This window comes from Rhinopithecus roxellana, chromosome 9 (genome assembly GCF_007565055.1).
Source record: "Rhinopithecus roxellana isolate Shanxi Qingling chromosome 9, ASM756505v1, whole genome shotgun sequence".
Classification (NCBI taxonomy): Eukaryota; Metazoa; Chordata; class Mammalia; order Primates; family Cercopithecidae; genus Rhinopithecus; species Rhinopithecus roxellana.
In genome coordinates this window covers 76656927-76681526 of record NC_044557.1, presented here as the reverse complement: position 1 = coordinate 76681526, position 24600 = coordinate 76656927, and the positions used below count along the sequence as shown (strand labels likewise).

General features: G+C 32.8%; 1 protein-coding gene across 3 annotated transcripts in view; it reads left to right on the top strand.

The window, feature by feature from the left end:
• Positions 1–24600, top strand: part of CSMD3 (CUB and Sushi multiple domains 3) — a 1308251-nt gene that overhangs the window by 1201519 nt on the left and 82132 nt on the right. For all 3 annotated transcript variants that reach the window (XM_030937706.1, XM_030937708.1, XM_030937707.1), the window contains 5 exons: positions 13205–13285; positions 14253–14366; positions 18611–18799; positions 19176–19322; positions 21938–22126. In XM_030937706.1, the coding sequence (XP_030793566.1) occupies positions 13205–13285; positions 14253–14366; positions 18611–18799; positions 19176–19322; positions 21938–22126 (720 nt within the window). The remainder of the gene's footprint in view (positions 1–13204; positions 13286–14252; positions 14367–18610; positions 18800–19175; positions 19323–21937; positions 22127–24600) is intronic.

The window sequence follows — 24600 nt, the reverse complement described above, 5'->3', positions numbered from 1 at the left end:
AGCCAGGCATGGTGGCTCATCCCTGTAATCCCAGCTACTCAGGTGGTTGAGGCAGGAGAATCTCTTGAACCTGGGAGGCGGAGGTTGCAGTGAGCCAAGATGGTGCCATTGCACTCCAGCCTGGACAACAAGAGTGGAACTCTATCTCAAAATAAATAAATAAATAAATAAATAAACAAACAACAGATCAAATATTCATTTAGCCCTTTATTTTCTATTTGACCTTGGACAAGCTACACTTTGACCTCTACTTTCCTCAGCTATAAAACAATATTATAGAATTGCTGAGAGGATTAAATGTCATATTATATATGTATAATTTACTCTAGTTACTGGCATATATTAGGTTGAACCAATTAAACTTTTGGTCAAAAAGTCCTATGGACAATTTTATATAGCTTAGCTGTAGAAATATTGTAATTGTTACTATTATCAGCTTTACATTGAGGAGACATTTTGAGAATTGGAGATAATTGATAATATACAGTTAGCATAATGCCTGGCAGAGCAGATGTTCAGTAAATATCTGTTTCCATACCATATCTTATCTTACATTTTAGATTTTTCAAATAGGACATTCATTCATTATATTTTATAATAAGGTGCAAAAAAAATGCCAGAGCCTAATGAAGGCTAATGTTTGAATCAACAGCTATGGAGATTCCACCCAAATTTTAAAATAAACTTGAAGTTTGGGAGCATAGCCAGAGTTCTTGTTAAAAATTGACTGATACTTTCAATTTATCTAGCCCTAATAGGATAATTTTTCTAAAGCACTGCTTTCATCCTTACCTGCCTTTTCAAGAATGCATGAGGCCTACAGTAAATCTAATTTTAAAGCTACCCTATAATCCAGTTCACTGATTCTTACTCTCCAGTCCCTACACAACTTCAGTCAGGTTGGTTTTCTCACTGCCTCCTGAACTTCCATTCTTAAATCACATCTTTGTCTTCGTCATAACTACTCTTGGTTTCTTAACTCATCTTCAGTTATTTAAGTCTTTTTATGTTAAGTCCCATATCCACCACTTCTTAATAATTTGAACTCATGGTGATCACTGCCATCACCTCTGTGATTACACTTACTCTTCTTACCAAACTTTTGAAAACTTAACTACAATATGGTGTATTATTTTATAAACCTTGTGAGTTTATTAAGTGAGTGTTTTTTGAGGATACACATTTCTTGTTCTTATCCTTTTTATATTTTTTTAATTGATTGTATTTTAGTATTACAGTGGGAAGTGTGTGTTTAGACTCTTTAAAAAGTTGTTTGTATTTATTTGAGCTGTGTTAGTAACAACTTTTAAAATTATCATTTTAGAATTACTAATTGTGTAATTCTAAATCACATCCTCCTTAACGAAAACAAGAAGATATGCCTGTTAATCCTAATTTGAGCTATAGGCTCAATGTCAAAATGAAGTCTCATAATAGTAAAAAAATGGTCAAATTATTTGGAATTTTTGATAAATAAACTGAGTATATAATTCATTATAAGCTTAACACTGATTTTAAGTTGGTTGAGTATACCTAATCTTTGAGTGATTTACTCACCCACCCAGTTTTCTTTATATCCTCTTAGACTTGATAGTTACTTCTGATATCCCTTGCTTAATAATTCAGAAGTGATTATCTCAAGAATTGTATATTTATTTTATAAAGTTGACAGTTCAATATTTTTGTGTATTTTCTTAAGGTCACATTGATCATTTAAGTTTTATTTATTAATATATTTTTAATGTACTTGAAAAGAGAAGAAAAAAATGTGTGAAAAATTTTCTCTCTCTAACCTAACTTCCTTTATGAGATCCAGGCAGCCATCTGTCTTTTATAAAACATCACCTTCATAAAGTCTTTTATGATCAAAAATAACATTCATAAAAAAGCTTTGCAAAATGAAAGCTCTCTGCAATGAAAAAATAGGACAGGCGTAAATGCTGAGGCACTTTATCTCAGATATCATATATTTTTCTCATTTGAGGAAATGTTTTTGTCTCTCTTTGAGTTGCTATAATTATGGTTTCCTAAAGTAAGAACTACATTTTTTCATATCTGCTGTAGAGTCAAGATGAGTTTGGTTTATAATTAATAATAATATTCAGTCCTAATGACCCCCTAAAAGATAAATTATCCAAAATAAATTTAACCGAGTGTTCTTTTTGCAGTGACTTTGTATAACCATCACTATATTAGTGGTAACAACCATTTATTGAAAATTTAATATGCTGAGCACTGTGCTAGGTGCTTTCCATGTATTATTGCTAATTTTCATAATAACCCTATGGGGTAAGTATTATTATCTTCATTTTAATAATGAACAAACTGAGTGAAAAAACAGATAACCTACATAAAACCAGAGAACTAATAAGAAGAAAGGCTAGTTGGAATTCAAAATAGGTCTGCCTTACTCCAAAGAATGATCCATTTTTGAAAAATCAAAACAACAATAACAACAGCTAAAATCCATTGTATTCTTATTAAGTGCCAGGCAATGTTCTAAGCTGGTATTATCGAATAGATTATATTTAATGGTATATAAATCCAATTGTTCTTTAAACATTTAGTCAAAGTGATTTTCAGTTTTAGCAATATGATGGGTCATCTCATTTTCTCAATATGCCTCCTAATTATAACTTGGAGCTTTAAGCTTCTTATTGCTTCATTTCCCAAAGATCTACAAAGTAGTAACCGTACATTGATAGATTTATCACAGCTCAGTGTATTCTTTATAGTTTCTAAAATGTGCTGTGTTCGCTGGGCCAAGAGAAAGTAAAAGTTTTGTTGAGGTCTGGCTTGTGTCATTCAAAATAACCAGGCAACTAGAGTATAGCCACAATATGCATTTGCTAATTTAATATAGAAGTTATGTTATGGTGTTTAAGCCAATTATCCAGGATACTTGGCTTTTCTAATATCAATGTATTAGGGAAATTCACTTTCTATGTGGAAGATTTTCTTAGCATAATGGGATTTAATAATTATGTTATTCATTATTTTCTGTTATTAGCACATTTTCTATTGAAGACTGAGTTGATTACATAATGACTCATTATTTTTAAGAAATGTATTTAAAAGGCCTGTAATGTGTTTCAGGTCATCTTTTATGGTTACGCTACTTTTACAATAAATGCTGTATTTGGAAACAAGTATATTTAACTTCACAAAGTCTCATCCTAAAAGAGACTGCTGCAGATGTAAGGACATGCTTTATATAAAGCATAAATCACAATTGCCTTTAACTGTGTGACCCCTTTGCCTCACATAACCTGAAGACCTGACCTCCTTTTGTATTGTAATAACTAGAGCACAGAACCCGTAAAGGGTTTTATTATTTGATGTCCAGAGAGCATGGGGGGTATGGACATCATGTAATAATGTGTGTGTGTGTGTGTGCATGTGTGTGTGTGCATGTGTGTGTGTGTGTGCATGTGTGTATAAAATGAAGCGATGGAGCTAAAAACCAAACTGCTAGAACTGTTAGGAGGAAAGGAAAATATCACTTACTATTAATTAAATGACTTAAATGACTACTTAATTATAACTCAAATGACTAAAAGTCATGTCAAAATTACTATCTTTTGACACTTCACTGTATGTATATGCCCAGTTGATAAAGTATGGTATTTATTTTCTTAAATATCTTACTTTCTGTTGCCTCCAGCCAAAGATTTTCAGGAACACAATTTCTGTTAAACAAAGTTAGATTTATTAACTTGTGATAATGAGTGAGACAGCATATGATGAGGGACTCTGTGATCTCAGCAAAAGTGTGTCAGGAGAGTCTTGATATAGGAATTCGGCTGTATGAGATGGTTTGGGGAGAGGTTCAAGGAAACAATTTTCTTCTGGATTGGGTGCTGTCAGAAAATTAGAGCAGTTTTATGATTGGATATCTTAAAGTTTTTTTTCTAGAAGGTGGAGGGAATGGAATATACCTATATAATTAGTGTGGAAATACTATTCACTAAGGTTGGCTGAGGTGGAAGACTCTGTCATTTTGATGATTTGAACAGTGTTCTTTTTTTCTGATTATAACTATAGAAAGGTCTTATTTCTGTCTTATTTCAACAAGGTCAAAGAATTACCTTGCCTGCTGTTAGTTTTTAGGGAAATTGTTTATGTTTAACAGGAGACAATGGCCTATCAATTAGAGCCAGGTCTATATGCCAGGGAACTCAACAATGTAGAGAAGAGGCCTTTGGCACATTGTTTTTCAGATTTCAACGGGCTCATCACTAAGACAGGATACCTTAAATTAGCTGTCTGCATGTGAAGAAGACAATTCATGCAACAGATATTGAAATGTTCTTAAAATAATCCAGGAGATATCCGAATAGTTTTGTTTCACAATAGTTTCTGTTATTTCTTTTCTAGGAAAATAATAAGAGTGACTTCTTGTTGACTGTATTAGTCCATTCTCACACTGCTATAGAGAACTGCCCAAGACTTGGTAATTTATAAAGGAAAGAAGTTTAATTGACGCACAGTTCCACATGGCTGGGGAGGCCTCAGGAAACTTACAGTCATGGCGGAAAGGGAAGCAGGCACGTTTTAAATGTTGGCAGGGGAGACAGAGAGTGTGTAAAGGAGGAACTGTCAAATACCGTCAGATTTCATGAGAACTCACTCTCATGAGAACAGTATGGGGGAAACCACCACCATGATCCAATCCCCACCCACTAGGTCCCTCCCTCAACACATGGGGCTTATGAGGATTACAATTTGAGATAAGATTTGGGTGGGGACACAGAACCAAACCATATCGTTGATTCATTTTCATTCTTCATGATAGAAACTTTCTGTCTCTCATCTCTAAATCCAAATAAGCATTTGCTCTTGATTTCTAATATTCTCCCTTATAGAGTCAGAGAAATAGACTGAATATAAAATATTAGTGGTGTAAAAGGGATATTGCAAAGTAATTTAAACCCTGCTGGAACACACTTCTATGTTCATGTCAACCCACTAGCAGATTTTCTGCAAAATGGAAAACAAATTTATTGTTTTCTTCTCTTCATTAAAATTAAGATAGCATTAATTTCAATACACTTAGCTCTGCTTTCAAGTGAAATAGCTTAAGCTTGTTTCAGATAACTTTAAAAATAACACTGCTAAAACTGCATAACAGAACATAAAATTGTCAATGTTTGTTATCCCCAAAATCTTCCCCAAATCATGAGATTATCATACTTGAACTAATCTGGATGAGCACTGAAGTACACTGGGGCTTATATAGAGCTTAGAGTTTATAAGGGAAGATGCAACATTATTTCTGTCCCCTGTGAGGAATACTGTGTCCTTACTTGGCAGAAAGGTTATGTGCTTGTCCTTTTTTTGGTTTGGAGAAGGAATGGCAATTTGCCAGTGTTCTGTTTTGTCTTTTTTGAAGAAGTCTTTAATAGCGCATTGAATAGAAGTAGATACATGCAGCATTCTTTTCTGGAATTGGGTTGGATGTTTCGTTGCAAAGAAAATAGAAAATTAAAAATAACGAAAAAATGTTGCCAGAATCAAATCTTAAACCAATTTCAAAAAACGTATTTGTTGGACGAGGAACCAGATATCTATGCACATTTGAACAAAAACAGGGAACTATTTAAATAATAGCCATCCTCAGAAGATACAGACATGTGGAATATGATACTCTTATGTAGTTGTTAGTAGTTGTTAGATAGTAAATGGTGTTTAAAAGTTGGTGGGGCATGTCAGATAAAATGATTCTTCTAAAGAGAACACATACTTAGTTCCAATATGCGTTTTTAAAGTGTGAATACCTATTTTGTGCAGCTTTTCTGTTAATGGTCATGGCTGCAAACTGTTTCTAAATGGAACAATCCATGAAAAACATGGACTAAAATATATGCACATATGATTTAAAATTTAGATGACATAATTTATATGACTTAATCATTTCATTTCCCCCAGTAACTGAATGCGTGACCTTGTCCACCTCATTTCACTTCTTTAGGTCATCTTCCTACCACCCCTTACGGAGTCTAGGATAAATGATTTCTAAGATTATTTCCAGTTTGTCTATGATTCTAACCTATACAATATTGGATCTATTTGTACCAGACCTATTTACTTTCTTCCTGAGTAACCAAAGCATATATTTTATAGAGAATGAGGTATTATCTTAATTTGATTTATTAATTAGTATTTCTTAAGTGATTTCCAGAGCACTGTGCTAACAGTTTTGAAACCACAGACACATATATAGGATGATGAAATGTGTGCTAAACTCATGAATTTTATACTACGACATAATGTACATCAATATAAAACAAGGATATCTTATTTATTTATTTATTTTATTTTTGAGACAGAGTCTCACTCTGTCGCTCAGGCTGGAGTGCAGTGGCACAATCTCAACTGACTGCAACCTCTGCCTCTCAGGTTCAAGTGATTCTTCTGCCTCAGCTTCCCAACTAGTTGGGATTACAGGTGTGCACCACCACACCTGGCTAATTTTTGTATTTTTGGTAGAGACAGCGTTTCACCTGTCCCTGCAGGTGGCTATGCTGGTCTCAAACTCCTGACCTCAAGTGATCTGCTCTCCTCAGCATCCCACAGTGCTGGGATTACAGGCGTGAGCTACTGTGCCTGGCCAATAATATCCAATTTAAATCAGAATAGAAACAAACAAGTGGTTAGATACGTTCTGGGAAGTCACATGGGTGCTTTGAATGACCCGTTCTGAGGAAGGTCATGTCAGATTGAAGTTATATGTGTATCAGGTACAAACATCATCACAGCAGAAATGCTGATGCCAATATTTGTCAAACAGGGGATGTACCCTCCCTCTTAACTGGTAATACGCTCAGGCCTTATTCTAAGCACTTTATAATATTTTAACTCAGTCTTGGCTTTATGTCTATTTTACAGATGAGATAACTGAAGCAGATTCTTAGCAGTTTGCCTAAGGTGATGGAACTAGCAAACAGCAGACCGAGATTTGAACCATTGGTCTGGTTCTAGAGTAAATATTTGATCAGCCTGCTTTGTGCACAAATGTAGTTATCAATACAAACTGGATTATGTATTTTTTTATGATGTTGATTGGTTTGATAGAAATACCTTCAGAAAGAGAAGCAGAGCTGCACAACGTTTAATTCCCCTTTGTTGCCTTCAATTACAAAATGTCTGATGCATCACATCTCACAGTCATTACACCCTTTTCTTTGACCAAGAAAGATGAGATGTCTCAATTTTATTCCTAATTCTGTAAATAATTGCCAAATCAAAATGTTCTTTAGAAATAAAAAGTGAAAGTTAAGAAAAGCAGAAAGTATTAATATTTATATTATTTATTTGTGAATATCAAATATCTTGAAGAAATAGAATCCCAATTTGATATCATAGTGGTTTATTCTTATTAAAAGATAAGCTTAAAATGCTTAAAATGTGCCAGACAGTATTCCAAGTGCTTTGCATGTGTAAACCCATTTGATTCTCATAACTGCCCTTTGAGATGGCATAAAATTATTACTATTTTATAAATGAGGAAAGCAAGGTGGAAAGATAAATAACTTGCCCAAGTTTTCCCAATTTTTAAGTGTTCAAAACAGGATTTGAACCCAAAGAGCCAAAGAGTCCAGACCATGTCCATACTCAATACCATAAGAATGTGTTATATATTATACATATATACTCATTCATATATATATTTATACATTATATATATATATATATATATATATACACTAATTCAGCATTCATTATTTCATTTCTCTAGCATTCAGTTATTTAGCACATATTTATTGAATGCTGCCATGTGCCAAACACTGGATTATGCCCTAAAGAGTTAGTAGTTAATAAGAAAAGGAAAAGTCCTGCTTTCATGGAGCTTACATTCTGGTATAAGAAAATAGTAAACAAATACAAGAAAATAGTAAACAAACACATAATTCTTACAGATTGTGAAAATTGCCAGATTGTGAAACAAAGTTAACTGCAAAGGATCAACTTTATGTAGCATTATCAGTGAAGACATCTCTTGTTTTAGTCATGTTCAAAGTTATAAAAGAGCTAGGAAGACAGATTTCAAGAAAATGAGACACAAAATAAAATCATATAGAACATAAAGTTTTAGCTATATTATCAAATACTAAGCTCTCAACCATTTGAGAACTCTGTTGATGGAGTAATGAAAAAGACTACAGTAAGAGGTTGTAGACAGGTTTGATTTTTTGAAATTTAGTATTAAAAATGAAGAAATGTGGTTTAACATTTTTTAAGAAGTGAGGATGATAGGCCACATGCCTATCAGTGGTACTTGAATTTTAAGTAGAGTAGATAAACTATTTTTGTTTATTTGTAGCTAAAAATATAAGCTGGTTAATAGGTGGGGATGAAGTTAATTAGACAAAGTTATAAATCCTTGGAAGTCATAATCAAGACTTTTAATTTACTGCATAAGTCATTTGGGGACACTATGAAGTTTTGTAGACTCTATCAGCAATTGTTTATTTAACACCCACTGCAATATAGATACTAGTAGTCTCTTGCTATCCACTCTTGTCCTCTTCCAATTGTGTGTGTGCTTTTTAAAAATTTCTGACTACAGCCAGAGTGATCTTTTAAAGGATAAATCTGACCACATTCCTCTCCAACTTAAATCTCTTTAAAGGCCTCCCATTGGTCTCAGCTTAAAATAAATGAAATCCTGAGGATAACTTGTACAGTCCTGTCTGATTTAGCCCCTGATTTTTGCTCTTTTCGCTCCCTCCTCTCTCTCACCAGGGCTATCATTCCTCTCCAGAAAACACACACACACACACACACACACACACACACACACACACACACACTCCGTGCTTCAACTAGCTAAATTCTACTAATTAATTAATATATTTCTCATCAACTATTAGCATGTATAGAGCAGGCTTCTGTCTGCTTTGCTTACCTTTGCATTCCCAGCACCTATTATGGTTTCTGGCATCTGGCACATCATAGGAGCTCAATAATAACTTATTTAATAAACAACTTAATTAAATGTGTTAGGTGTTGTAAGAAATGCAAATACAATACAAAATACTTAAGCTATACATGGAACATGAACCAATACGTAAAACAATTCAACACAATAAAACACTAAATGCTAAATATTGTGGTGCCAATTTCTAGGCTGGCAAGATTGCCAAAAATGAAGGTGTGGGATAGGAAATGAACATGGCAAATACAAAGGACACAGGAAAGTTCAGCTGGATATAGCAGACATCTCATGTGAGGGATTAGTGAGAATTAGGGTAACGATCTTGCTTTATCTAAGATGATAAATCAATCTGTAGGCCATTAAAATAAAACGCTGCAAATTGATAACAGGGAAATAGCAGCGACAAAATGATATTCCAAATGAGGTTTATTTATCTATAAATCTGGGAGACAATGTGTCTTAATTTTATAGTGGAACTTGGTTCAAATTCTGGCTGTGTGAATTGGGCAAATAATTCAGCCATTATGAAATTTAGCATCTCTTTTGGTAACATGAGTAATTTACACATATTTTGATGTGGCATTTTATTGATTAATGAAAGAGGCATGTAAAGGAATTTTCAGAGTCCTTTGTACACAGTGGATTCCAGATAAATACTGCCTTACATCTAGTGAAGTGAATGTAAGAAGGGTAGTATCAGTGAGACACCGAAGGTAAGGAACACACTATAGGCCAATTTAATAACACAGGCGTATTAGTTTACTTGGGCTGCTGAAACAAAGTACCACAAACTGATGGCTTCAAAGCAATCTTTGGCATTCCTTAGCTTATAGATGAATCACCACAGTTTGAGCCTTTATCATCATGTGCCATCTTCCCTGTGTGAACATCTCCGTGTTTCTTTTCATTTTATAAGGACACTAGTCATATTGAATTAAGGTTACCCCCGTAATTCTATACAACTTTAAGTTAACCAATTACGTCTGCAACAACTCTATTTCAAATAACATTTTTAGGTTCCCGGAAAGGCATGAATTTTAGGTGAAACTATTCAACCCAGTACAGTAGGAATGAAATGGCAGGAATCTAGACTGAGATGTCGGTAGCAAGATTGGAAAGATGTAGGACAAATCATAGAGTTATGTTAAAGAACATACTAGTAGAGATTGATGAAGATTGAAAACAGAATTTCTGCGAGCTGCTTACGATTGAACCTTTTGTAGTGCTTGGCCTTCAAAAGTCAAAAGAGAAACAGATGAAAAGAGGTTTGTTTTTTTGTTTGTTTTTCATTATTCCTTTCTCTTTTACTATTTATTCAAAATTACATAGTTCAACCCTGAAAAGCATTTTAGCCAGATCTTGCCTATATTTCAATGTGTAGCATTCTCTGACACTCAGTTGTTTCTATTTCATCCCCACTAGCAATTTTAAAGTTGGGAGTCATCTTAGGGAAGACTGTTGAGAGGTTGTTTCCCTCCTGAAGAAACCTACATTCTGTCAGTTGTTAGCAAATATTAGTTGAATTGTAAGTAGAGTGACAAGAACTAATTCCTGGATAGTGAAAAAGGTAGATAAACAAATAGCCTCTGTCATGTAACTTAAAGTCTACATAGGGACCCAATGAACAAGTATGCAAATAAATGGAAAATAACACGCTTTGAACAAGTCGTGTTTACATGTGCCACGAAAAGGGTTCTGTGATTAGAAAATAACAGTGAGGGGTGGGAAAGGGAGGCGTGAAGAGGTCAGAAAAGATTTGTAGCCTGGCAATATAGAATTGGGAATTGAGACACAAAGTCAGAATTTTAGCCAGAGGAATCAAGGGAATCACTTAGGTAACAACGTAGAAAGTTTATTTAAAGGAAAGTTTGTTCAGAATTCAAATTTATAAAATTGATAAGAATAGAGTTGTTCTTGTTGAAATAGAGTTGGGAGGTAAGAAAATTACACCTCAGACTCTCCATGGGCTGACAGTGATCCCTTAGCTTCTAGGGACACATTTTATAAAACTGACAGTGATAAGAAAGAGAGTAAGACATTAGCTTACAGCACCCACGTGGTCTTGGAAAAGTAGCATAATAACTCTGAGCATCATAGTCTTCTTTAGTAAAAAATTACAACCTTTAATCTTTTAAATCCTGCAACTGAGTTATCTAGGTCATTCTCAGCATATTCCACAGATGATAATAGTCATGGATTCCACATAAAAAAAAGTTTCTTATTTAAAATAATACAACAATTTGGGATTAGCATGAAGATTAAAATAGCTTCACAGGAAAGCACAAGCAAAATAATACAGACATGAGCATCTCTACATTTCTGTAATTTCTGAGTTGATCTCTATTCTATGATAAGACGAGTCAAAATCTTCTCTAAAGCATAGTCTTAGAAACATTTCTATGTGTAGGGCTCCCCCTGTCTTCTCCCTTTTCTCTTACATTTTTGGCATTTCTTACAATTACCTTTTACCTTTATCACTGTACCCCCTTTAAGTAATAAGTTCAGGAAAACAATTTTCAAAATTCCTAATTACTATCCACCAAACATTTTATCAAAAATCTGGGTTATACTTTATGCTATGGGGTTCTTTCCCAGCGAGTCTTTCTTCTCTAGCAGTAACTTTTCTGTACAGTGGTGTTTTACTTGCAAATTAACATCCATGCACAGCAAGTGCTTTTATAAACAGGCTAAACTACTGGAAGGAAGATGTTTGAAGGGACAGATAACAATTTGCAGAAGAAAATTAAAACATGTTTATTTTTTGTTTCATCTCTCTAGATCTACATTTTGAAAAGTTTTTCTTTTATTTGTCCTTAGTAACCTGAACGTTTATTAGCCAATTAATCTCTTATAAATAGCTTTTTATTAGATGATGATGAATTAATGATTTTATGCTTTGCCCAAGTTTTTGTTCAAGTTTTATCCTCCACCTGAAATGCTCTTCTCCCCAGGATTACTCTTTAGACCTGGAAAAATTTTACTCCTTCTTTCAAGTACATCTTATTCTTTTCCTACTGTAGGAATCTTCCTGACCTGGTCTAGCTGATACTCTTCAATGCTCCCATAATACTTTTTTTTTTTTTTTTTTTTTTTTTTTTTTTTTTTTTTTTTTTGCAATAGGAGTAGTGTTGAATGCACTTTGAAATTAGAGGATATACACTTCAATTTTTGGCTATGTCCTATACTAATTGTGTGGTCTTGTATAAGCTACTGTGTCTTTTGAGTCTCATTCTCTTTATCGGCACATTGAGTACATAAAGAACTTCTAAGTTTAAGTAGTAAAAATAGGCATATAAAACAATTTGCCTCAGATGTTATAATAGTATAAAACATGTTTCCTGAATGAATATGAGTATAGTACATTTTTGGAAGACTTTAAGATAAAAAAAGACTTCAATCAAGCAAAGGATTTTGTCGTAGATTTTAGATATCATGCGGGGATAGTAGGCATGAAGCCTGGATTCATAGAGACTTTGTTGTAGTGGCCTTTCTATTATGCCAAATGCCAGTGTAATCCAATGGGATGACCCGTTCAAATGATATAATAATTAGAAACACGACATTTGACAAACAGACATCTTATAATTATATTAAAGTAGCATGGTGAGACAAAGCTCTGGAGCCAGGCTACCTAGGTTCAAACCTCAGCTCTGTCACGTTATAGCTACGTGATTTGGGAAAACTTTTAACTCTCTTTGACAGTTTTCTTTTTTAAAGAATGGGGGCAATTAAGAAATGGTAACATAAATTAAATAAGAATTTTTTTTTTTTTTGCGAGGATTGAGTTAAGTATTTATAATATTGCCTGGAATAAAGTAAACACTGAGTATTTGTTTGCAATTATTGCTGTATGCCATGCACTTTGCTAAGGGTAAGTTCAGGGGATTCAGTGATGTGTATTGGGAAAGATAGGTATTGAGCAAGTAAGCAAACATGAATACATGATTCCAGATTGTGATCATGCAAAGGAGGAAAAAAACAAGATGTTTTGAACCACATAACAGGAAGGACTAGAATAAGGGTAAGAAATAAGGAATAAAAAGCAAGCATTGTTACCTTGGGAAAATATTTTGTAATGTTGTAGTATATTTTTAAAAATAAAGATGTAATTGAAGCTTGATAAATTATGTAATTTATTTTTATTCTTTTTAAACAACCTTTGATAATTTTCTTGTTTTTTTTTTTTTTTTTTTTTTTTTTTTTTTTGCATATGTGAATACATGTAGCTGCTCAGAAAAGGAATAAACACATTGTTTATTTTTATAGCCTATCAACTAAGGGTGTGCCAACCTCCACCACCTGTACCCAATGCTGAAATGTTGACGGAAGATGATGAATTTGAAATAGGTAAAGCCTGTTAAATTATCTTCAAAGAAAACATACTGCTGGCAGAACTATTTGCTTAAAAATAAGCCAAAATAAAGAATAGTAATAGCCTGACTTGAGATCCTCATTCCCTGTGTTGATAGAGATTATTTAGAATTTTTAAGAAGAGAGAGGAGTGAAAAGAGGAAAGGGAATATTAGAGAAGAAAAAGTAATTTGTTTTTCTGGAATGTACAATTAGAAAACGTGTTAAAATTTGAACCCGTTAACTTTACTCTGATGGTTCTTTCCAAACTGTTATCTTGCTGCCCTTTGACACTGTAGTTCTAACCTTTGTTCTTTGAATTCAGACCTGTGCCTGACTTGGTAGAATGAATGGTTTGTAGGGCATATTAGAAGTCATATTTCATTTCCGTATCTTGGAAAATGCTTAGTCGATTCTACTCAGTTTAATCATAAAGTTGTTTTAAAACTGAGTTGGAAGTTCAACCCAAATAATTAATGCCACACAGTTTGAAAAAAAAATTATATACGAAGACATCTTAATGTTGCCGTAGTAAACTTTCATTATTCATTATTATTATAATATTGATTTTGGCTGAAATACACAAAGAAACTATCAGTGACCGATGTAACTTTAATTCAAACACAAAAGCAATAAAGAGAAAGCCTTCTAACTACTTGCTGTATTTTTATTGCCTATCTCACCTATATCAACTAAATTATTTCATTATGACTATTGCTTATATCCAGTCAGCATGCACCAGTACAGAGGGAATGGCAGTTCACTTTTGCCTTCGGTCCTCATTGGTCAATGACTATTATATACTGGTTTTTCAGTATTTTGAATATAACTCCTACTTATACCTAATAACATTTTTGTACTGATTGAAAATAACTAAAGGAGAAAATATTCTCTGACAATTGAAATATTTATTTTTATCATCACCTTGTTGCTTATATGAAACCTCCCCTCTTTTTTTAAATAGGTGATATTATTAGATATCAGTGTCTTCCAGGATTTACTTTAGTTGGTAATGCAATTCTGACGTGCAGATTAGGAGAACGACTGCAGATGGATGGAGCACCTCCAGTTTGTCAAGGTATTCAATAGTTCTTACGGTTACCTGTTTCTAAAATATTTGCTTTATGTTTAACTTAATATGGGTAAGACTGAGAAAAATCTGTTTATATGAATAAGAAATATTTAACTGGAAACAATGTTATAAGTTTTATAACTCATGTGTGCTATTTCATTTAGAAATAGTCCACTGTTTATCAGATTTAACTCTAAACATCTTTGATTCTTTCAAGGGTAAATTTTTCTGGTTTAGCATGAAGTCCGTTCAAGTTACCCCAATTATTTTGCTCTTTCGGGTGGGAGTGGAGGTGGAGAGAAAGAGAAATCACTTAAAATAAAGGTTTCAATGTTGATTGCTTTTACTTAGAAAGAGCTTCCGATCTAACCACTAGACTCATTAAACTTTATTAAGTACCTGTTACATAATGAGGATCTGAGGAAAAAAACAAATAAACAAGCAGGGTAACAAAAAAAAAAATACATTTTAAGTGGCCCTTGCTGTGGATGTGTCATGGAAAGGTGCTATGGCAGTCATACAGGGGATAGCAGTACAGTGTTTAGGGAAAGAGACCAGGAAGCTGTAGATTCATATAATTTTTAGCCACTTGTGGGGCAGGGAAAGCTTGATGGAAGCATTGTTCCCTGAGTCATGAGACACAATTCCAAATGACAGTGAGACTTATTCTGGTAGAACAGAGCTAGGGAGAGGGTGGTCTAAGTGGCAGATACATATGCAAAGATAGAGAAGTGAAAAACAACAGGGCATGGACTTCAAGGATTCACTACGTTAAAGAGTAAGGCAAAGATAGACCTTGAATGATGTGCTAAGCTGTGATGTTCAAAAAACATTTATTGTTCATTTGTGTAGCCCCTAGGCCCAGAACAGTGCCTAACACACAATTATCATAAATGTTGATTAAGTTGAATACAATTGAGTTGTATTTTATTATTTCTTCTAGCTTTTTTTTGGATTAATTCCTTCTTTGGGATTAATTCCTGAGAATACTGGAAATCTGTTTCCTGTGCAGTATCTTAGCTGCTATCACAAGTCTAAAGTAACTTCTGATTTTTATTCTAAACATATGATAATTGAAAGAAGATAAAAAGATTACCGGAGGCTTTGATGGTAGGAAAAAGATAAGCAGGAAAGCAGGTTTGAGGGTATAAATTGGAGCCAGCGTGAGAATTTCCCATGGTCTTAATGCTATTAGAACATCTTGAAGTTGGTTGAGAATTCTGAAGTCTATCACTTATATATTCCAGACATTTAGATGTCATTCATTCAGCTTTTTCCTTCATGTAAGGCTACTCTCTAGACCTTTAGAATTATGTAGTTTTCATATTCAGATATTTAGATACACAAATAGAGAAGACAGAGGCTCAACATTTGAAGGCTTATACATGGGAAAAAAAGTTGAGCAGCCATGGGATATGTCAATGAGCCAATTATATAACTGCATTTCTGTCTTGACCCCAATAAAAACTACATTGTGAGCTCTTGGAGGGCAAGCTTCTTGTTCTTATATCTGAATCCCAATTCAATAAATTTTATAAAAATTAAAGTAAATATAACATTCAGATAAGCTAGATATTTTACAATTTTTTGTCTCTCAGACTTTCAATGTCTTATTCCCCAAATCAGAATTTCCCGTAGATTAGTAATTGAACTTATTCTGTCTGCTGGGGAGAATGTAGAAAACAGAGTAAATTTTTGTCCCTGATAACACTTCAGATACTAGCTAATAAAGTTAATAAATCATCCTTTAGAATGAGTTTATGTAGAGTTTCTCTATTAATTAGTTCACCAGGTATTTAAGCCAAAAAGCTGACTTTACATTTTTGTTTCATTGAGTTTATTACACAAGCTTGCTAAGACAGTCATTTGTTTGGAATCGGCTAGAATTAGTCTACATCGTTTTTAGTCCATTAAAAAAAAATTTTGTCTTTTCCTAAAAACGTAGCAATATCATTTTTGTTCTCTCTTCTTCTTTAGATGCTCTGTAACTCTATGTGTCTCACTTAAAACATGGAAAATAATTCCAAATACGATTTTCTGTAGAGTTTGTTGTAAATGAAATCTAATGGATGCTTACATTTTCTGGTTTAAAAACATTGGCTCCAAGTGAATCTGGGAGACTTTGAGCACTTTAAACTTTCTGGCCATCAGTTTTCTCATATTTACAATGGGGATAAAAAGTCTACACATTTTTAAAGTTGTGATAAGAGAGAGAATGTACCAATGGTATTTAACAGTGTCTAACATATAGTTACAATCAACAAATATTTACTGTTATTCTAGGTGACTGTCAAGCTTCTTGCTATATGTTAGACAATGTGAGGAGAATATGTTAATTTGTGTATTTGTAGTAAAGTATATTGGATCATACCACTCATTTCAATCTGTCATAGCCACATATTTACTATTTTTTTGTCTTTGACTCATATATTCCATATTGTTTCCAGTCTTCAGGTTTATATTTTTCTTTTTTATGTATTTTTAAATTTTTTGAAAAGCAATGTCAGAGTTCTCTTTTTAGGTGGAGAATGAATAACCTGATGCCAGTTATTCAATATTTTTATTCTCAAAATTATATCCATGAAGGAAAATCCTGGGTTGAAGCAGAAGGAACAGAAGTAATATCCAAAAAAAGTAGAAAATAGCTCTTAGCTTTATCTATACTATGTTTTAAACCCTATTATATAGTCAGTTTTCAAAAAGTCATGTGTTAGTTCTGGCCAGTTTTCAAGTACTCTTTTCTTTTCAAGTTATTAACATGTTAACAGAGCAATCATAAGCTTCCATAATCCACTATGTTACTTACTCTTTTCTACCCCTATATTTGTTGGAGACTTTATAACTCAAAATATTTAATTGTCTTGGTACCTTGAACACTATGAATATATAAGTTCTTCATCTATTTATTATTTTCCAGAAACTACATTAGTAGTTTTCGGTCCTAACTCATTCAAATAAACATGGAAAAGCAGGAATTCTTCTTAAAATGCTGCTCTAATTATTTTGAGAAACAATGATGTTTAACTCCAAAATGAAAGTTAAAGTATAGTGGTTGAATTAGGAAATGGCATGGGATGTATTTCTATTAACCAAATCATCAAAAATTATCTAGTTCACCCATTCGTTCAGTTGTCTAAATGTTTTTAGTAAGAACACTCAGCAAATAGTCCAGTCTAAGTTTAAAACTTGTTAGCAATTATGTTCATAAGACATTTTACCGTGGCCATTATGCTATTCTGACAAATAGAAAGTTCTTCCTTATATTGAAGTAAATCCTGTTTGGTGCATATTGGTTTACTTTTGCACAATGGACCATACTAAATAATTCCAATACTCTTTTCACACCACAGAACTTCAAAAAAAAATTGTAAGAGGTTAAAATGACATAATTTGAGTAAAAAGGGCTTGATCAACTTAGTCATACTCTTCATTCTAAATCCAAATTTAAGTAGATGTTCATAATTTTGGTCTGATACATAATGCAATTGAGGCCAACAACTAAAATTTGCTGTATGTTGCAGGCTGTTAGATCATAATTATGTTGTTTTGTCATTATATAACACATTTTCTGTGTTTTTATAAGTGTTTATATATATGTGTATATATATGTATATGATGTTAAAGCAGCGGGATTATTATTATATAAAATGAGTTTGTGCTTTGGGCTATATTTATGGCCTGGAGATGGTGTAAAGAGCTAAAAGGCAACTGGTGACCCAGAATTGTGTTAAATCGTCATGGTAAACGTATCCCTGATACCAGAAATGACTTTACCTGAAATGAATACTTTGAGAGAGGGCAGTTTTCTCTCTGACCCCACACACCTGAGTGAGTAGAAGGTTTAAGAGAGAAGAGAGTCAGTTAAAAAGTAAGGAAAGAAAGAGGTAAGGCAAAGACATAAATAAGACAGGCAGAGGTGGGAGAACATAAGAAGATTAGGAAAGGTTGGGAAAAATGTGAAGAAAGATGAGGAATTAAGTGGCTTATATTTTATTTATGTATTTATTTATGTCCAGAAAGTGGTACATCTTCCATGTAATAAAAAAAAAAAAATCAATACTATAAATTTTTAGGTCATTCCTCCAGCTTTTGAATCATAAGTTTAATACAGCTTGTCTCTTCTAACAAATAATTCAATGTATCATCCTTATAGCTATTGAACATGAAAGCAGAATACTCAGTATCTAAAATACAGTTTTCACTGAGGCTCTAAAAAACTAGCACTATTTAATGGCATTTTTCTTTGACAGTGCTCTGTCCTGCCAATGAATTACGGCTTGATTCTACTGGAGTCATATTGAGCCCTGGATATCCTGACAGTTACCCAAATCTTCAAATGTGTGCGTGGAGCATTTCAGTGGAAAAGGGTTATAATATCACCATGTTTGTAGAATTCTTCCAGACAGAAAAGGAATTTGATGTTCTTCAGGTGTATGATGGTAACCAAGGGTTATATTTTTTGGATATTCATCAATTAAGTCCAAATGTTCTAATTATACATGTAAACTTTGAGTATAAACAGCTGCTTATGTGAGTTTATCTTACAAATATTTTTAGAAGCATCAACATTAAATTTACTCCAATACCATATAAAAATTATAGTTAGCTTCATTATTATTTTACGAATTATACATTGTTTAGCTATAGAATTTAAATGCTTAAAACAAACATTTTGTGCTTTCAGTTATTGTTAACAAGGTAGATTGACAGTGAAGCAATTTAACTATATTTAATACTATTCTAAAGATACAAAATACTAAAGATAAATGAGAATATAATTAGTTGTATCTAAATTGTTTTATTATCTTCCCAAAGGACCAAATATTCAAAGTCCAGTGCTTATTTCCCTCAGTGGGGATTATTCATCTGCTTTTAATATAACAAGCAACGGTCATGAAGTATTTCTTCAGTGGTCAGCAGATCATGGCAATAACAAAAAAGGATTTCGGATAAGATATATAGGTATGTAAAACTTTTAACTTCAGGACAGATCTCACTAGCATCTTCAGTATGATTATGATTAAGGAGCAGAGACATTACTCAGTCATGAATTCAAATCACAGCTCCTCCATTGATGGTTATTGGACAATTTACATAACCTCTCTATTTCCTATTGTAATGATAATAATTCTACATCCCTCATATGATTTTGTAAAATATTAAAAGCATTTAGGATACTTATATAAGTCAGTTATAAATTAAACTGCAATTTTAATACTTAAAAAAAGATTTGTTTTCCTGGAACTGACAAAAAATATTAATAGTGTTGCTCAGCTGTGTGTTATCTGAACTATTTAATAACTCCTTTAAATTACAGGTTTAAACAAAGGATAAACATACAGTGGTCAAAATCTTTGTTTTAATTTTTATCCATCTATTTGTGATACTTGCTAAAATATCTTAAATATTGAAAGAGAGGGTAACAAACACATCATTTACAAGCCTTCAGTTTTTAAAAAACAGAAATGTTTTGTCATACTGCTTTTCCTTGCACGATATTTAGAAAGATGTAGGCTGGAAATTCTTTTTAATACCAAGGTGACATAGATTTTTCTATGTCTTCCTGTTTATAAGGTCTACTCGTACTGAACCAATAAGGATTTTCTTGTTGAGTAAATGTACATAAATAGTCCTCCATTATGTGAAGGTTATGTTCCTTTTCTTAACTGCCCTTCTAAATCATGTCAGAGACCATTCTAAATCATGTCAGAGGCCATGGATATGTGCTCAATAGCAGAATCCCTCAGAATCAGTCAGCTGTCTCTTTCTATACCGTGTTCACACAATGCCTCCCAAATCATGTGTCATTGGTAATCAGTACAACTGAAAATTGCTTTTATGAATGTTTTATAAACAACTCTGACACTATGATTCTGGGCAGAGAGAGATAAATTCTGAATTTCAGTTCTAAAATGTATACTTTTGAATTTTACTCATTTATACAAATTTAGAACTACATATAAAATGTATGAATAGAATAATTCTGTTCAATTCCCTTGATTTTAAAACTCTGAAATGATAGTTTGATTTTAATTTATTAATAATTTATATTTTACACATTAGAATAACGTGTCACTGACAGCATATTACTACTATGTACATAATTGTATCCTACAATAGGTTTCTATTACATTGAAAATAATTTATTATGCAATCAAAGTAGAAGTGTTTTAAAAAGTTGAAATGTGGCCAGGCACAGTGGCTCATGCCTGTAATCCCAGCACTTTGGGAGACTGAGGCAGGTGGATTGTCTAGGTCAGGAGTTCGAGACCAGCCTGGCCAACATAGTGAAACCCCCTCTCTACTAAAAATACAAAAAATTAGCTGGGCGTGGTGGTGGGCACCTGTAATCTCACTTACTTGGGAGGTTGAGGCAGGAGAATCACTTGAATCCAGGAGGTGGGGGTTGCAGTGAGCTGAGATCGCGCCATTGGACTCCAGCTTGGCAACAAGAGCAAAACTTCTCAAAAAAAAAAAAAAAAGAAAAGAAAAGAAATATAGGATATAACCAGTCATCTTGAAGAATTTTCATTATTGAGCTTATGTTTCTGTAATATGAACAATGTAAATGTCTTTTTATTAAAGTTTTGTCCAAATAGGGCATTTAAAAGTCAGCACATTAAATTCATGATACATAATATAAAAGAAAACTATTCAAATTAAACAATTATAAGCATTAGATTGACCGTGTTATAGACCAATCCTTGTTCTTATTATTTCTGACAAAGTTGGATATAAATATAATGCAAATACCACTTTTAGCCCTCAAGAACAGCTTGACATATTGAATATGTATTTTTGCCTTTAGAAATGACAGGTTATGACATATATATCCTAAGTCCAATTTGTTTCTTACTATTTACCCCCAAAGCCCCATTTTTCTCAGATGAATTCATTAAAGTTTCAAAAGGTAAATGGAACCTGCCATGCTGAATATTCTCAAAAGTACATATATATGAAAAAGCTATTTGACATTATCTGTTGGCATTTCAAACATCAGGAGATGAAAAACTTTTTTATTTTATTGGCAATTTCTATCATAATATGTAAACGCTCTTGACAGATTGGAAACCCTTTAACAGACTGGGAAAGAGGATTATGGAATGTGGGGGATTATTTTAGACATCAACCAAAATGAAATGTATGACCTAACATGATAGAAGTGTCTGGATATAACTTCGAAGTGACATGTAAACGACATGCTCTAAAATATTGCTACCAAGGCTGTGGCATTTAGGTCCCCCAAATGACAGGAAATGCAGTTTCCAAAATTCAATTAGGTATTTGTTGGGCTTTTGAACCTCCAGGGTGTTTTGAAAATACATTTCAATTCAGAAGACATTTTAGGTGACAATATAAATTGGAAGAAAGCTCAGAGTTAATTATGTCCCCCAAAAGTTATGTCAGTAGATTATTTTCAAAAGAGGATAGAGCACAATATGAAGTTCATATGAATTAAAATTTATATAGATGACCACTGACCTACTTTTAAGCACTAGTCGCTGTATAGGTATTTATCACTTTGGGTAATAACTTCTGGGTCATTAATTAAACAGCATTTTTTTTCTTTTGAAAAGCTTTCTACTGTAGTACACCAGAATCCCCACCTCATGGATATATTATCAGTCAGACAGGTGGGCAGCTTAACAGTGTGGTCCGTTGGGCCTGTGATCGAGGATTCCGACTTGTTGGAAAAAGCAGTGCTGTGTGCAGAAAGTCTTCCTATGGGTATCATGCATGGGATGCGCCGGTCCCTGCCTGTCAAGGTGAAGTATATTATGCCAAAATGAACAAAAACATTAATATGAAATTAGCACCATTTAACTTTTTCATTTGGATCACTAACATTTCTGAGAATAGAAATATTCGGAAGCATATTGTGAACTCTTTTCGTAAAAACAAGGCATAACATCGCAGAATGATACATTCCAAGGGAAAGATACATACTGTTTTATAGTTCTTCATTATTGCTATTCAACTTATATGCCTTGACTTTTGCCCCGTGTATGCATACTTTATTCATACATCCTCCATTCCAGTTACTTTGTTGTCATACAATTATTGAAACAGAGAGGGAGACTGAGTTAGTGTGAAGTCTACAGAGAGGTAATAGAGAATAAGAATGGGCAAGTACACTGAAGACTAAGTTTCACTCTTAGCATGCAAACTTTGCTCTCACAGCAACAAATTTAAAAGAAAAATGTAACCCACCACCTGGTTATTTTTTTCTTCAGTGGTACAGATAGCACAACAGAGATATCAGAGATATGTTTTTTATTTTTCTTTGTATTTTGTCAAAAATCGAGGCACTGAGCATTATATCATGCCGCAAAAAGAATAACAAGCTTGTTAATCAAAAAATGGCATGTTTTAGAGTTTTTGATTAAGACTTGTTTTTGTGGGAGGCTGAGGCCAGAGAATGACTTCAACCCAGGAGGCGGAGGTTGCAGTGAACTGAGATTGCAACACTGCAATTGCACTCCAGCTTGGGCAACAAGAACGAAACTCGGTCCAAAAAAAAAAAAAAGGCTTGTTTTAAATAGTAGTTGAGTCTCTTACCTAAAGGTAGCCATAGTCATAAAGACAAGTTCAACATCAGCTACATAGAAAAGTTAATGTCATTGAACTTTGAAAATTTTAAAATACTTAATTCATTACATTATTTTATCAAGATGAAAATTAATTTTGTATTTTATTTAACTCTACTCATCATGTAAATATACAGATAGCAATTTTGAACTCTCACATGAAAAAATGCAGGATACTCTAGGTTAATAAGAAGTCTTATTAGCTATTTTTTGGTGGGCATTTATAAAAAACAAAAAAAGTAAGATAGGTAATTAAAATTTAAAATCAACCATTAGCAAGTTAAAATTGACTAAGGAATAGGTATTACCAGTCACTTGAAATGGCTTCTTTTACCTATTAGAGTGCAATTTGTAATTCCTAAAAAGATAGCTTTCAAAGGCATATGTAAACAAATTCAAAATGAAAGAATTATTGTTTCTTGTGTTGATGCAAGGAAACATTAATCACTGATTAGGATTCTGGGAAGCACCATTACCTTAATGGGTTGTCAACACTGAAGGCATTTACTTCATGTGAAATAGATACATTTTAATAACATATTAAAACTACTGTTTTCCTTCAACTAATGAATAGCAGGAGTATTTATAGTTTCTTAGTATTAACCAATTTCCCAGAATTAGTTTGGGAAAGAATTTTGATCCCAAATTTCATAATAGAATTAAAAAATATAAAATAAGCTTATATCATATATATTTTAAATAACCATTAAAATGCTCCAAATTTTATTTTTTTAATTTTAAACTTTTGTATTTTAGTTACATAATGGTTGATTTTATTTATATTTATATACACACATACACATACACACCTCTATGTGGCACATACATAATTCTTAAGAAACATTTTGTGAGAATAATTGACTATCCTGTAAAATAAAAATACCCCATGCTTTCTGAAATTTGAAATTGCTTTGTAGAATTAGTGCTATAATTTCATTGAAATTTACATATGGAGTCATTTTTTCAATGTCCTTAATTTAAAATTATTTTACAATTTGAATAGGAAAGTTGAAATATAGTTTAAAAATGAGATGTTTGGTAAAGTAAAATGATAAAATATATGTAAATCATGTAGCCATTTCCAAAAATTTATCTTTTCTAATTGTTAAAACAGAAAAAGATTATGAAAAAATATTTACAGGATATGACCTCTACTTGGACATAACTAATTGAAATGAAATGTTTATATGTCATTTGGAAGAGCTATTTGCATAATGCACCTTTTATTTCAAATTTATTTCTCATTTTTCAGTCATTTTTCTTTTTCTTGCTTCTTAGGTCTTCTTATACATCCTTACTTTTGAGCTATAAAGTTACACAATGTGAGCATAAAGGTAGAAAATTAGTCAGCTGTATCTACTTGGGTTTGGTCAGGTGTTTTATTTATTTTTGTTCTCATCAAACAACGATTTATTGATCCCCCCCACAACGATTGAACCATCCCCATGCATACAATTAAGTATTATGCAGTGTTATGTGGAAACTCACTTTGTATTCTCTGTCTCACTTTTAATTTGTGATTTCCTGAGAGTTGTATAGACAACTCTCTTTTACAACCACTCAATTATGATGACTTTTCTTCTGAACTGGATTTATTTTCTTTCTTTTCTTCTTTTAAAAAAAAATAGTTGAGAAGTTAAATTATAAACTAT